At 36.8% G+C, this 12,007-nt stretch overlaps 3 protein-coding genes across 3 annotated transcripts; 1 reads left to right on the forward strand and 2 right to left on the reverse strand.

Moving 5' to 3' along the window:
- Window positions 1-3,782: 3,782 nt before the first annotated feature.
- On the reverse strand, window positions 3,783-5,368 carry LOC106715758 (calphotin). The gene is made up of 2 exons (XM_014509107.2): window positions 5,281-5,368; window positions 3,783-4,389 (listed from the first exon to the last, which is right to left on the reverse strand). Exon 2 carries the CDS (start codon window positions 4,382-4,384, stop codon window positions 3,914-3,916), a length of 471 nt encoding a protein of 156 aa, XP_014364593.2. The 5' UTR covers window positions 4,385-4,389; window positions 5,281-5,368; the 3' UTR covers window positions 3,783-3,913.
- Window positions 5,369-7,516: 2,148 nt separating this feature from the next.
- On the forward strand, window positions 7,517-8,435 carry LOC106715813 (calphotin). Its single transcript, XM_014509169.2, has 2 exons — window positions 7,517-7,597; window positions 7,679-8,435. Exon 2 carries the CDS (start codon window positions 7,688-7,690, stop codon window positions 8,333-8,335), a length of 648 nt encoding a protein of 215 aa, XP_014364655.2. The 5' UTR covers window positions 7,517-7,597; window positions 7,679-7,687; the 3' UTR covers window positions 8,336-8,435.
- Window positions 8,436-9,869: 1,434 nt separating this feature from the next.
- On the reverse strand, window positions 9,870-10,731 carry LOC123721769 (calphotin-like). The gene is made up of 2 exons (XM_045681417.1): window positions 10,660-10,731; window positions 9,870-10,565 (listed from the first exon to the last, which is right to left on the reverse strand). The coding sequence occupies exon 2, from the start codon at window positions 10,555-10,557 to the stop codon at window positions 9,955-9,957; it is 603 nt and encodes a 200-aa protein (XP_045537373.1). The 5' UTR covers window positions 10,558-10,565; window positions 10,660-10,731; the 3' UTR covers window positions 9,870-9,954.
- Between the last annotated feature and the right edge of the window lie 1,276 nt (window positions 10,732-12,007).

Here is a 12,007-nt window from a genome sequence, read left to right on the forward strand (position 1 = left end):
TACGTTCTGCGGGCAATATGGCCACTTAAGGTTTACAATTCTTCGGGCAATGAGGGTTACTTTGGTTCTGCTGCGGATCACATCATTTCTGATGCGATCACGCAGAGAGATTCCGAGCATTATTGCCCTATCCATTGCCCTTTCTGTGACTTTGAGACGCCTAATGTAGACGATTAAAAGTAACAAATAACCTCAAGATGAAGTGATTACGATATTAAATATGTATGCAGATCTTATTTCAGTCATTCATATTGAGTAGGATATTATGATAAAGGTGAAGGAAGTTTGTTAAATACTGCAGGCAAAATATTACATACCTTTAGGTTTATTTATTTGCTTGAATTCAATGTCTTCGTGTATTTTTATCTGATATATAACAATTTTAACTGTAAAATGTGGTAAAATCTCTCAAAAGTTAGGTGATACGGTAATTACAATATTCAGATTAAATTAAGCCTCATTTGAATATATGTTGGAATATTTTTCGATTGTGAATATTAGCAATAAATTTTCTACAGGCGCTAAAACATATATTAGTATAACTAGTCGTGACTCCGTTCGCGCGAAAGAAAATAAAAACGTAATTAGTAGCGTATGTATTCTTCCAGTTTATGTTCTTCATCTATGTCAAATTTCATCGAGATCCTTTGTGCCGTTCTGCAGATACCTTCTAACAAACATCCATCCATCCAAACATTCGCATTTATAATTTTATAATAATAATAAGATATCACTTTCAAATCACCAAGTTTAAACTCCGATATTATTTCATTTAACTATGCGTTCCTAGAGTTCTTCGGTGGCTCAGGGGTTAAGCATTTGACCTGTACTCTGCAGGTCCTGGGTTCGAATCCCGCCATGTACTTAACGTATTTTTCGATTTTTGATTTACAAATATACATTTATTCAACGTTCTTACGATGAAGCAAAACATCGTGATGCAACCTGCATATATCTTAGAAGAAATTCAACGATATGTGTAAAGTCAACCAATCTGCACTTGGATAGCGTGGTTGATTATGGCATAGACACCCCAAACTTAAGCTGGCAAGCTCCAAGTCCATCAGTGGGGACGTATAGTGAGCGAATAAACTAAATAGGTACTTACTAAAGTAAGTACATTCAAATACAAAATGCTAGATATATAGATATGTATAGTAGCTATCGCCCGCGACTCTGTCCGCGCGGAATTAAAAAAAACTTAATAAGTAGCCTATGTTCTCCCAGACTATATTCTACATCTGTGTCAATTTCAACAAGAGCCGTTGAGTCGTTCTGGATGTAACTTCAAACAAAAAATCATCCATCCATCTAAACTTTCTAATTTATAATATACTAGCTTTTACCCGCGACTCCGTCCGCGCGGAATAAAAAATAGAAAACTGGGTAAAAATTATTATCCTAGTTCCGTTTCCTCGTTCTAAGCTACCTGTCCACCAATTTTCAGTCAAATCGATTCAGCCGTTCTTGAGTTATAAATAGTCCAACTAACACGACTTTCTTTTATATATATATAGATAGATTAATCCTGAACGTTCTATATAAGACAATAGAACCCTGAAATTATCATATTTTATGATGCATTTATCGTAAGTATGGGTATCAGAATTATCGACGATTACGATGTAATTTATGACGGTTAATCCTCGCAAAAATTACATGCCATGTACAATGTTTTATTTTGATAAAATGTATTAAGTAGGTGTATTGTATCGTCTTACCCGGAAATACCTAAGCAAGCATTTTGGATTTTAGGATCATTTATTAATTGCCCAAAGGACTTTTGTAACAAACAAAATATTTTAGACAATCAATTTTAACTTTAAAAACTTGTAGTAAGTGTTATATAGGATGTTAGCGTTAAATTTTTATGTGGTAAGATTTGTAACCGAGTTAACAAAAAATAAAAACGTTTAAATAATTCTTCATTTTTTCCGAGACTATTGTCATGGTTATAATTATAACGGTAATGATTCAAATATAAATCTCTTTGTAAAAATGAATTTCTTTGGTAATAAATTATGTAAATGAGTAAAATTATTTTTATAGTAAGTTAAGTGAAATGATAGTAAAGGACTTTAGTAATGTCTTTAGTAAGAAACTTACTTAGTTTATTCGTTACTTACAACTTTAGAGAATATATACATAGTTAATTGAAATAATATGGCAGTTTAAACTTGGCGGTGAGTTCGTCTTTGAGCAGTTTGAAAATGATATTTTGTGATAAAAGTAGAATCAATCCACTACGCTTATATGTTTTTAGCGCCTGTAGAAAATTTATTTATTAAACGACGGCGGCGATTTTGGGTTTTTCATAGTACCATACTCCGCTCATCAAGCCCTTGCATTTGATGCCCATGTTGGGGGGGTTGTGCAAAAATACGCCAATATGTTATCCGTCATTTTGTAATGGCGGCCATTTTGTAATGTCATTGAATTTAAAAAATTGCATTTTCATGTCTGTATGTACAAAATCTATATATATAAAAGAAAGTCGTGTTAGTTACACTATTTATAACTCAAGAACGGCTGAATCGATTTGACTAAAAATTGGTGGGCAGGTAGCTTAGAACCCGGAAACGGACATAGGATAATTTTTACCCCGTTTTCTATTTTTTATTCCGCGCGGACGGAGTCGCGGGTAAAAGCTAGTTTCAGATAAATCAGACAATAGGTAATGGGTCTATTTTAGCTTACAAGATTTGTACAAGGTATTATATCTATAGTCTATACTAATATTATAAAGAAAGATGAAAGATTTCATTGTTTGTTTGATTTGAATAGGCTCCGCAAATACTGAACCGATTTGAAACATTTTTTCAATGTTGAGAAGCTACATCATTCCCGGTTGACATAAGCTACTATATTTATTACTAGATTTTTAATTTCACGCTGACGAAGCCGCGGGCAACTTCTAGAATGCATATAAATATATAGACAAACTAGCTGTCGCCCGCGACTCCGTCCGCGCGCAGTTAATAAGCTTATATGACACGTTCGTAGATTTACCATAGCAGCGCCATCTATTGATTACTTACTCAACCCAGTCGAAAGGTATCGACAATTGTTAGAATCATTTGGAGTTAACAGATAATTGTGACTGTCAAATAATAACAAACAAATAATCTATATATATAAAAGAAAGTCGTGTTAGTTACACCATTTATAACTCAAGAACGGCTGAATCAATTTGACTGAAAATTGGTGGGCAGGTAGTTTAGAACCAGGAATAGGACATAGGATAATTTTTACCCCGTTTTCTTTTTCTTTTTTTATTCCGCGCGGACGGAGTCGCGGGTAAAAGCTAGTCTATATATATAAAAGAAAGTCGTGTTAGTTACACTATTTATAACTCAAGAACGGCTGAATCGATTTGACTGAAAATTGGTGGGCAGGTAGCTTAAAACCAGGAAACGGACATAGGATAATTTTTTACCCCGTTTTCTATTTTTTATTTCGCGCGGACGGAGTCGCGGGCAAAAGCTAGTTAGCAATAAATTAAAATTGCGACTATAATTTGACTATGATTTTTTAATAAATTATAATTTGATTTGAACTATCCTATCTCTCAAGTTGGATCGAACTGCACATGGTGTGCGAATTTTATATCGGTTAAGTGGTTTAGGAGTCCATTGAGGACAAACATTGTGACACGAGATTTATATATATTAGAATATAGTCCTTGAGCAAGCTAATAGTAAGAATTGAAAAATATGGTGAAATAAAAGAAAGTATTAAATTTCTATAAGTATACGTATACTTCAAATAATAAAAAATAATCTTATAATAATACTAGACCTTTATTCGATAAACCCTACCGAAAATTGTAACGGAGGTCAAATAGAATTATATTTTATTAGTATGATCACAGCATCGTTTGTATCAGCTATCGATTATGTTGAGATTTTGAGATTTAGTTCAGGGTGTCGGGAAGACTGACGACGGGAGGCACGAATATGGGCTCGGCGACGTTGATGGCCTCGGGAGCAGCGGGCTGGTCGACCACGAGCACGGGCTCAGGGACGATCACGGGCTCGGCGACGATGACACCCTCGGGAGTATCAGCCTCTTCGACTACTTGAACTGGTGTAGGTACAGGTGCACCCTCGATGACAACCGGAGACCCGGCAACATTGGAGTTTACATTCAAGATGATTTGTACCAGAGGAGATGAGGCTGAGGGAGTGGGAGGCTTGACGATAGCGGGTCCGATTGCGATGGGTTCGAAGTTGTCGATGACAGCGGGTCCGATGGCGATGGGCTCGAAGTTGTCTAGGTCAATGATGGGTGCGGGGCCGCCGGGGGCCGGTTGTACCAGGGCGCGCTGTGTCGGGCTGGCAACGGCCAGGGCGAGGGTGGCGAAGGCGACTACTAAGAATTTCATATTTGCTGTAAAGGAAACAGATTTAAGCACTTGAACGGAAACCATAATTTTTGCTTGTTCTTGGTATTAAGGCGTATATTTATTTTTAACACGTTCTCTGCCGAGCAAAATAAAGTTATTTCCTGTTCAGGCCGTGTCGGTCAGTGATGGTTGACATATAGACTTTCAGTTCAAGCCACGTCAGTCAGTGATGACCGCGTTTTACGAGGGTTTTCAATTCGTTGTTACAGGCCGTTGAGCAGCGCTGTCAAACTAAATCTCATATTAATTGACCCGCGTGGCCCTATAGCTTCTTCATATCAAGTTGGTTTTTGAAAAAAAAAATTGAACTTACAAAAAAAATCAACAATCACCGTACATAAAAATTTATTAAAAAAATAACACAAATGATCATTTTCTAAACATGTAACTTTATAAACACTGAAACTTTCTTTAAGATTTTGGTACATAACAATATTAAAGCACATAACAAATAGCCATTAAGCTACCCGACACCGCGACCCGCGCGGCCCCCCGTAACGGAAAACCGCTTTTTGCAACCTATAGGCCGCGTCGGTCAATGCTGCCTGACGTAAATTATTACCATTAATAATGGCTCAAATTGATTTTAGTTACAACCAAATAACATTTGAGGAAAAGATAAATAGATATAAGCAAAAAATAAATTAAAATTTTTTGAACAGATTTATGATTTTTAATCAGCCTAAAGGGAAACTACACTGACGGTCAGCACTGACCGCGTTGGCAGAGAACGTATTAAGAAAATATTGTGATCTTTAAGTAAATTCGATAATATTTGAGGGATGTGATTGCCTGAAATAAAACATCAACAAGATAATTAATATCTTTCCGATGTTATATTTCGTTTGATTGTTTGAATAGCAAGTTTAACTAACCTTTTAATATTTGCTTTCTTGTACAATTATGTAGAATCGATTATTGCATTCCTATATATACTAATGTTTATCGCGATTGGGATTGCTAGAAAAGTAATCCCACTTTATCTAATCCCTTGTAAGAATTAACATGAAATTATTTAAGTCGGAAGTAATGTAATCTGCACTACGTATAATAATTGGATAATGTATAGTTTAAAACAACTGAAGCTATTATTCATTTGCACGAAATAAAAACATATAATACCTAAACATTTACTTATTACTTTTATGATAAAGCCGATATTACAGGGACAAAAATCATGGGATTGCAATGTTCTTACAGTGACTTAGTAATTAATAATTATAATGTTTAGCTGTAGTTAGCTCTCTGTCTAGTTACTTGTACATATATATCTTTCTTCTCTTTCATGTAACGAAATGTGCAAAACCTTGAACCTTTGACGATTATTTTATTAAAACCTTGGATGTTGTATTTTCTTTGTTATAAAGATAAAATGATATTAATGTTATATATTTATTGCGTGTGCCATAAAAATTTACTATACTTAAAAACTTATCATTATGTATTTAACGATTTTGATTACTGTTATTGCCAATGAGATACCTATTAAAGTAATAAAATATATTGTTGCAATTTAGATCATGAAACAGTCATGTAAAATTTTAATCTCTTGTGGTTATTCTGTTTTTCCTTCTAATAAGAAAAGGCAAATTTTCGGTGACATTTTTGTGTTTAATAATTAAAAAGTATTTATGAGGTCATCATTGTAAATTTATAAAAAAACACTAAAACGTATTTTGAAGCCGGCATTTTTGATATGTAATTCAAAGGTGATATCACTTTTATTACTTTAGTATTGCTTTGGGCTTAACGGAAGTTTAAGATAAACATATAATCTTAGATAATTAAATTGATTTACAATTTCAGTTGTGCGCCATAAACAACTAAATATTTATCAGTCGTTAACTTGCGTTAGAAGAAATTCAATAAACACAATGATAGCAGAGACATCTACTATTTTGTTCAAAGCATCGGGAAATTAATCTAAATTCCGCTAGTGGTTAACAGTGGGTTTAATATCATCTAGTAGGTTTCACCCAACCAAACAAACAAATTGGGCAAGTTAAACAAAACTGTTAAAAACGTTTAGTTTTGGGCGTACACACAACCATAGCGTTGTTGGAAGTGTGTATGGTTGGTTTGGTGTGAGGCAGGCGATAGGCCGTGGGAAGTGAGAGGTCATGGAATGTGGTCTCCTCCTTCTGCGAATCTGTTATTTCGCAGAAGGAGCGGGAGCGTGAGGGAGACCCCCTGGCGCCTCCGCTCCGGCGCAGGAGAGTGGGGAGGAGAAGGTGGCAATATGTTGCCGCCCTTCCCCTCACAAACCACACGTGAGGAGGCGGCCCCCTTAGGGCAATAACGCAGACGGAAGTAAGCTCACGCGTTACCGTGGCCCCGCCATAATGCGTCAGAGGGCAGTCAGGTTTTAGTGGGTATTCCGGCCTTCTGTGGCCGGCGAGCCCCACACTCCCTACGCCATTGCACAGCCGTAGTGGTGCGTAAATGCATTTCCTGACTTTAAAAAAAGGTGATAGGCTGTAGAAATTAAACCAAAACATTAAGGTTCATAAAACCTTGTGCGCCGACTCTACGTGAGTGAGATAAGGCTAGGAAGATGATAAAAAAGTCGATACTAACCTAGGCACAATTGGCTAGGGAATCTGGAATAAGATTGAGAAATCACAATATCCATAGGTAACTCGACCTACCGTCAACTACGAGAGAAATACAAGGGCTTTTGTGATACCGCCCTTCTTAAATTTTTCTTACAGTTTCATATAAATTGATATGCTTAAAATATCTTATTAGTACTGAGAAATCTAATGGAATACAGATTAAAAGAATGTATGTGTAATTTACTGGAATTTAAAAACTTATGCGTACTTTTAATGAAGGCCATGGTATTCTCCGACTTAGGACAGCTTATCGCAAACATAATCGCAGTAATCGTTCAGCTCATCACAGAGAAAATTCGAACAATTAAATGCCCCTTACATTCCTTTATCACAAAAACATGTAACTGGTGTTTAGATTCGTTACTTGTCGATAGAAAAGTTACAATGATGCATGCAGTTGCAGTTCATATGAAAAATATTATCATATTATTTGATTTTATTGATTTATATGCATTTTATTGAATTATGAATTAAGATATCTCTTTTATAGCACATATTCAAAGATAACTTTTTATATAAAAACTCGGAAATTTTAAGAAGCATCACTATTAGTTGCAGCAACAATAAGCCAATAACTGTAAGTTATAACATTAATACCTTCTCTTAAATCATACAATCAATAAATTCAATATAAATATTTGTATTGTTCTCCTTTCAGAATTTAAAAATGAAATTCTTCATCGTATTCGCCCTCTTCGCCGCGGCTTCGGCCAGCATCCTGCCGCCGGCCGTCATCGCCAGCACCAACCCCGAGGTGCAGGAGATCCTGGCCTCCATCCAGAGCCCGAGCACAGACCCCGCCACCGCCGCCGCCCTTGAACAGTTGCTCCTCGAAGTTCTCGGCATCGCAAAGCCCGAACCAATCCAGGTTGGACCCGCTATCGTTGATGAGTACGAGCCCATCCACGTCGGCCCCGCTATCGTTGACGAATTCGAGCCCATCGACGTTGGACCCGCCATTGTTGATGAGCAGGAGGTCGCCCCCGTGATCCCCGCTCCTTCTGCTAGTTCCCCACTTGTCCAAATTATCTTGAATATCAACGTCCCTACTAACGTGCCCGGTTCCCCCGTCGTCGTGGAGACCATCCCACCCGCGCCCACACCTGTGCAAGTTGTTGAGGAGGCTGATGCCCCCGACTCCGTCATCATTGCCGACAAGCCCATCATCGTTGAGCCCGTCATCGTTCCCCCAGTCGTCGCCGAGCCTATCCTCGTCGCCGACCCAGCTATCGTGGCCCCCATCGTCCCCGAGCCAGTGCTTGTCGCCCCCATTGTCCCCTCTCCCGCTGTTGTTCTGCCCGACATTCTTAACTAAGCAATGAGTACATTATACATTGCTCATTTGATTATGTATAACAATTTGTCAATAATGTGAATATTAGTTCTTCTTCACACAATAAAGATGTTTTTATAAATATTGTTTTTTACTGTTACTGATGCAACGACTAACTAATAATTTTTATTTAATTTTATTTACTTATCTTCGTTGTCAGCTCATATATGTCCCCATGGTCCCTTCCATGATCAGAGCCTACCCAAGTTAGTGGTGATTAGGTGACTAGTACTGGTTGAATTGGATTTGGCAGAGGAGGGGACGTCTAGAAAAAGAAAATATTCTCTTTTTGTGCGTTCCCGCCTCTGGCTAAGGGTCTTATTAAAGGTAGGCAACGCATCTGCTAATACGGACGTCAATGAGCAGCGGTTGCTTCGCTATACTATGAAAAAAATTAAGAAATCTGCATCATATTGTAGATAACTGATGCAGACAGTGTTAAAGCAATGAAGGACACATAAAAATTGTTTCAAGAAATCCACCTTAGGGTGGATTTTACACAATTTTAACTTTGGAGTTAGCTCCAAAGTTAAAATTGTGTATGTTTAATCTGTTTGGTGCCGAAACATCTTGCGATTCGGTGATTTAAATTGTCATTTGGTCTTAATTTATTTATGTATAGACATTATCCAAAACATAGAACACCTTTTAATACGAGACGATTAAAAAAGGCTGATATCATCACCCTTCCTGATATTATTTGCATTTGTAAATTCATTTCCTTATTCAAGGAAAGAAACTTTCACGTCAATAATCTCGACATTATTTTTTTTTGTTAATTTATTAAATTTGTTTATAACTAGCTGTCGCCCGCGACTCCGTCTGCGCAGATGTAAAAAAAAACTTAATAAGTAGCCTATGTGTTCTTCTACACTATGTTCTACATCTGTGCATAATTTCATCAAGATCCGTTGAGTCGTTCCAAAGATACCTTCAAACAAACATCCATCCATCCATTCATCCAGTCATTTATCCATCGTTCCCACATAGTTTTCGTTCGTTCAAACGTTCCCATTTATAATATTAGTTATTAGTAATATATAGATTACATTTTGTGTAAATATGTATAAGCAATTAAAATATTTTTATCTTAAAATACTTTTAGAGGGTTTATTCAGGCTACTTTATACAGGAAATTCACAAAGAAATGATTTTATTTACTCAATTCGTTATCAATTTAAAATCAAATCTTTGATTCTCTGTAACCTTAATTGCGCTATTTTATAGTTATATTACATAGAACCATTACATCACAAGTACTATTATTATTAGTACGCTAGTAAGGGTAATGAAAAATATCTTTTTTATTATTTTTTGAATTTCTTACTTTGCACAATTCTTTACATTTAATTTAAAGAATGAGATATCTGAAAAAATATTATTATTTATATTATTAAATAATTATTTGTAAATACAAACTATTTGTGGTTGTTAGAATTTAAATCCATAAAATGTAATTAAGCACTTACATTTACATAGGTCAATTTTAGGGTGGTACAAAAATAAAAAATAAAAATTTTAGTTATGTCTTTATTGCATTGATGGCTTATTGATGGCAAATTCTAATAAAAAGTAGTTATTCACAGGAAGCAGCTCTGGATTTAGTTAAGGATGTCGGGCAAAACTACAACGGGAGAGGGGAGGACTGGGGCAACAATGACGGGCTCAGCGACGACAGGCTGGTCAACTACGATGACGGGTTCTGGGACCTCAGCCTCCTCGACGACTTGAACGGGGGTGGGTGCAGCGGGGTTGGTCTCCACGACGACAGGAGAGCCGGGAACGTTGGCGGCAGCGTTGACGTTCAGGATGATCTGGACCAGAGGAGCACTGGCAGAGGGAGCGGGCATCACGGGGGTGGCTTCCACCTCAGTCACAGCACCACCATCGGGAATGGGGAAGGGAACGATAGCGGGTCCAACGTGGATAGGCTCGAATTCGTCAACGATAGCGGGGCCGACGTGGATGGGCTCGTACTCATCAACGATAGCGGGTCCAACCTGGATTGGTTCGGGCTTTGCGATGCCGAGAACTTCGAGGAGCAACTGTTCGAGGGCGGCGGCGGTGGCGGGGTCTGTGCTCGGGCTCTGGATGGAGGCCAGGATCTCCTGCACCTCGGGGTTGGTGCTGGCGATGACAGCCGGCGGTAGGATGCTGGCCGAAGCCGCGGCAACGAGGAGGGCGAAGGCAACGAAGAATTTCATTTTGCAATCTTTAAGAAAGTTGAGCAAAGCAAATTATTTGGTTTAAATTCATAAATATAAAACAATTAAGAAAATGTACACTTAATATTTTGTTTTACTTACAATTTTCTCTTGTAGTTACTGCGACTGAGTATATTATTTCTAGGATTTTCAAAGTTTTTATATGAAATGTTATCAAACAGTCTACCGTCTAATCTACTATTTATCTAATTTTAGTGTACAATAAATTGTGATAGATCAATAAACAATAAATTCATGATATTTGTTAGACAATTTAATCTTATGAACGGGAACATTAAGTTGAGATAGAAGTTACTTCCTTATTGAAATATTTGTCTTATTATTAATGGAAAAATTATAAAAGTTCAAAATATACATAACGTAACAAAAAGACGTTTCGAAAGCTTACATTAGTAATGAATTGGATTGTGATTTTTTCTAGACAGTCTGTAGCCTATTCTAATTGTAGAGCTATTATGGAGGTTTGTCACCGTGTGAAGTGGACATCCTAAATCTCTAGCTCCCCTCGGTACCGACTATTTCTTTCTTTTGTACATTTGAAGAAGCACACAGCTTGTTTAAACACTAAACATGTCATTCAAACATTTACTTATTGCAGATTTATTATGAATAACTGTGATTTGAAAGACTGTGAGTGCGGTAATAAGAAACATTTCAATGCGCTTTTTTATCCTTTCTTTTTAACCTTCCTTCCTTCCTTTTTAACACAATATAATGACTTAATAGCATACCTTCTCGTAATCTGTACAAAATGCAATGTCTCCTATATATAGGTAGTTGTTAATAAAGTTGTTATCACTTGTCAAAATTCCGAATTGAAACTAAGAAAGTAGTAAATAAGAAAAACATTTGCTATCACAAAATATAAGAAAACCTATAAATTAAATAATTCTTAGTAATTTAAGACCATCTAACCAGTCAATACGAGTTTCGTCTGATGGACAACAAAGTACTAGGATTCTGTCCTGCGCTCAATATGAATATACCGTAAATACATACTTGGTTGGGTTTGGCTTACCTTTCTTTCGTTAGTATTAGAAACTTTATGCCAGGTTTACATTATGCCACTTCAGTAGGACAGTAGCGCTGGCCTAGCTTTGTTTGTTTTGACTCACTGACGCTTGTTAGCGTTTACATTATGCCAGTTGTATGCCAGCGCTGATTTAAAGCGCTACTGCTCTACTGTACAGGGATAATACAAACAGAGATAATTAGGGAAAACTAAATATCAGAATTGCAAAATGGGACTAAGTAGATTAATTAACGGTCGCCGGAATGAATTAGTAGAGTACAAATCACGACGGAATCGAACTCAGTACTTAACATAACTGCTCCTGGCGTTGTCTTTCTAATTTAATAATTAAATTACTGAAAAAATGTTTACTTATTATTAAATTTTTCTCACTTTGCTGAGTCGTAAAGTTTGTTT

This window comes from Papilio machaon, chromosome 16 (genome assembly GCF_912999745.1).
Source record: "Papilio machaon chromosome 16, ilPapMach1.1, whole genome shotgun sequence".
In the NCBI taxonomy this organism is placed as follows: Eukaryota; Metazoa; Arthropoda; class Insecta; order Lepidoptera; family Papilionidae; genus Papilio; species Papilio machaon.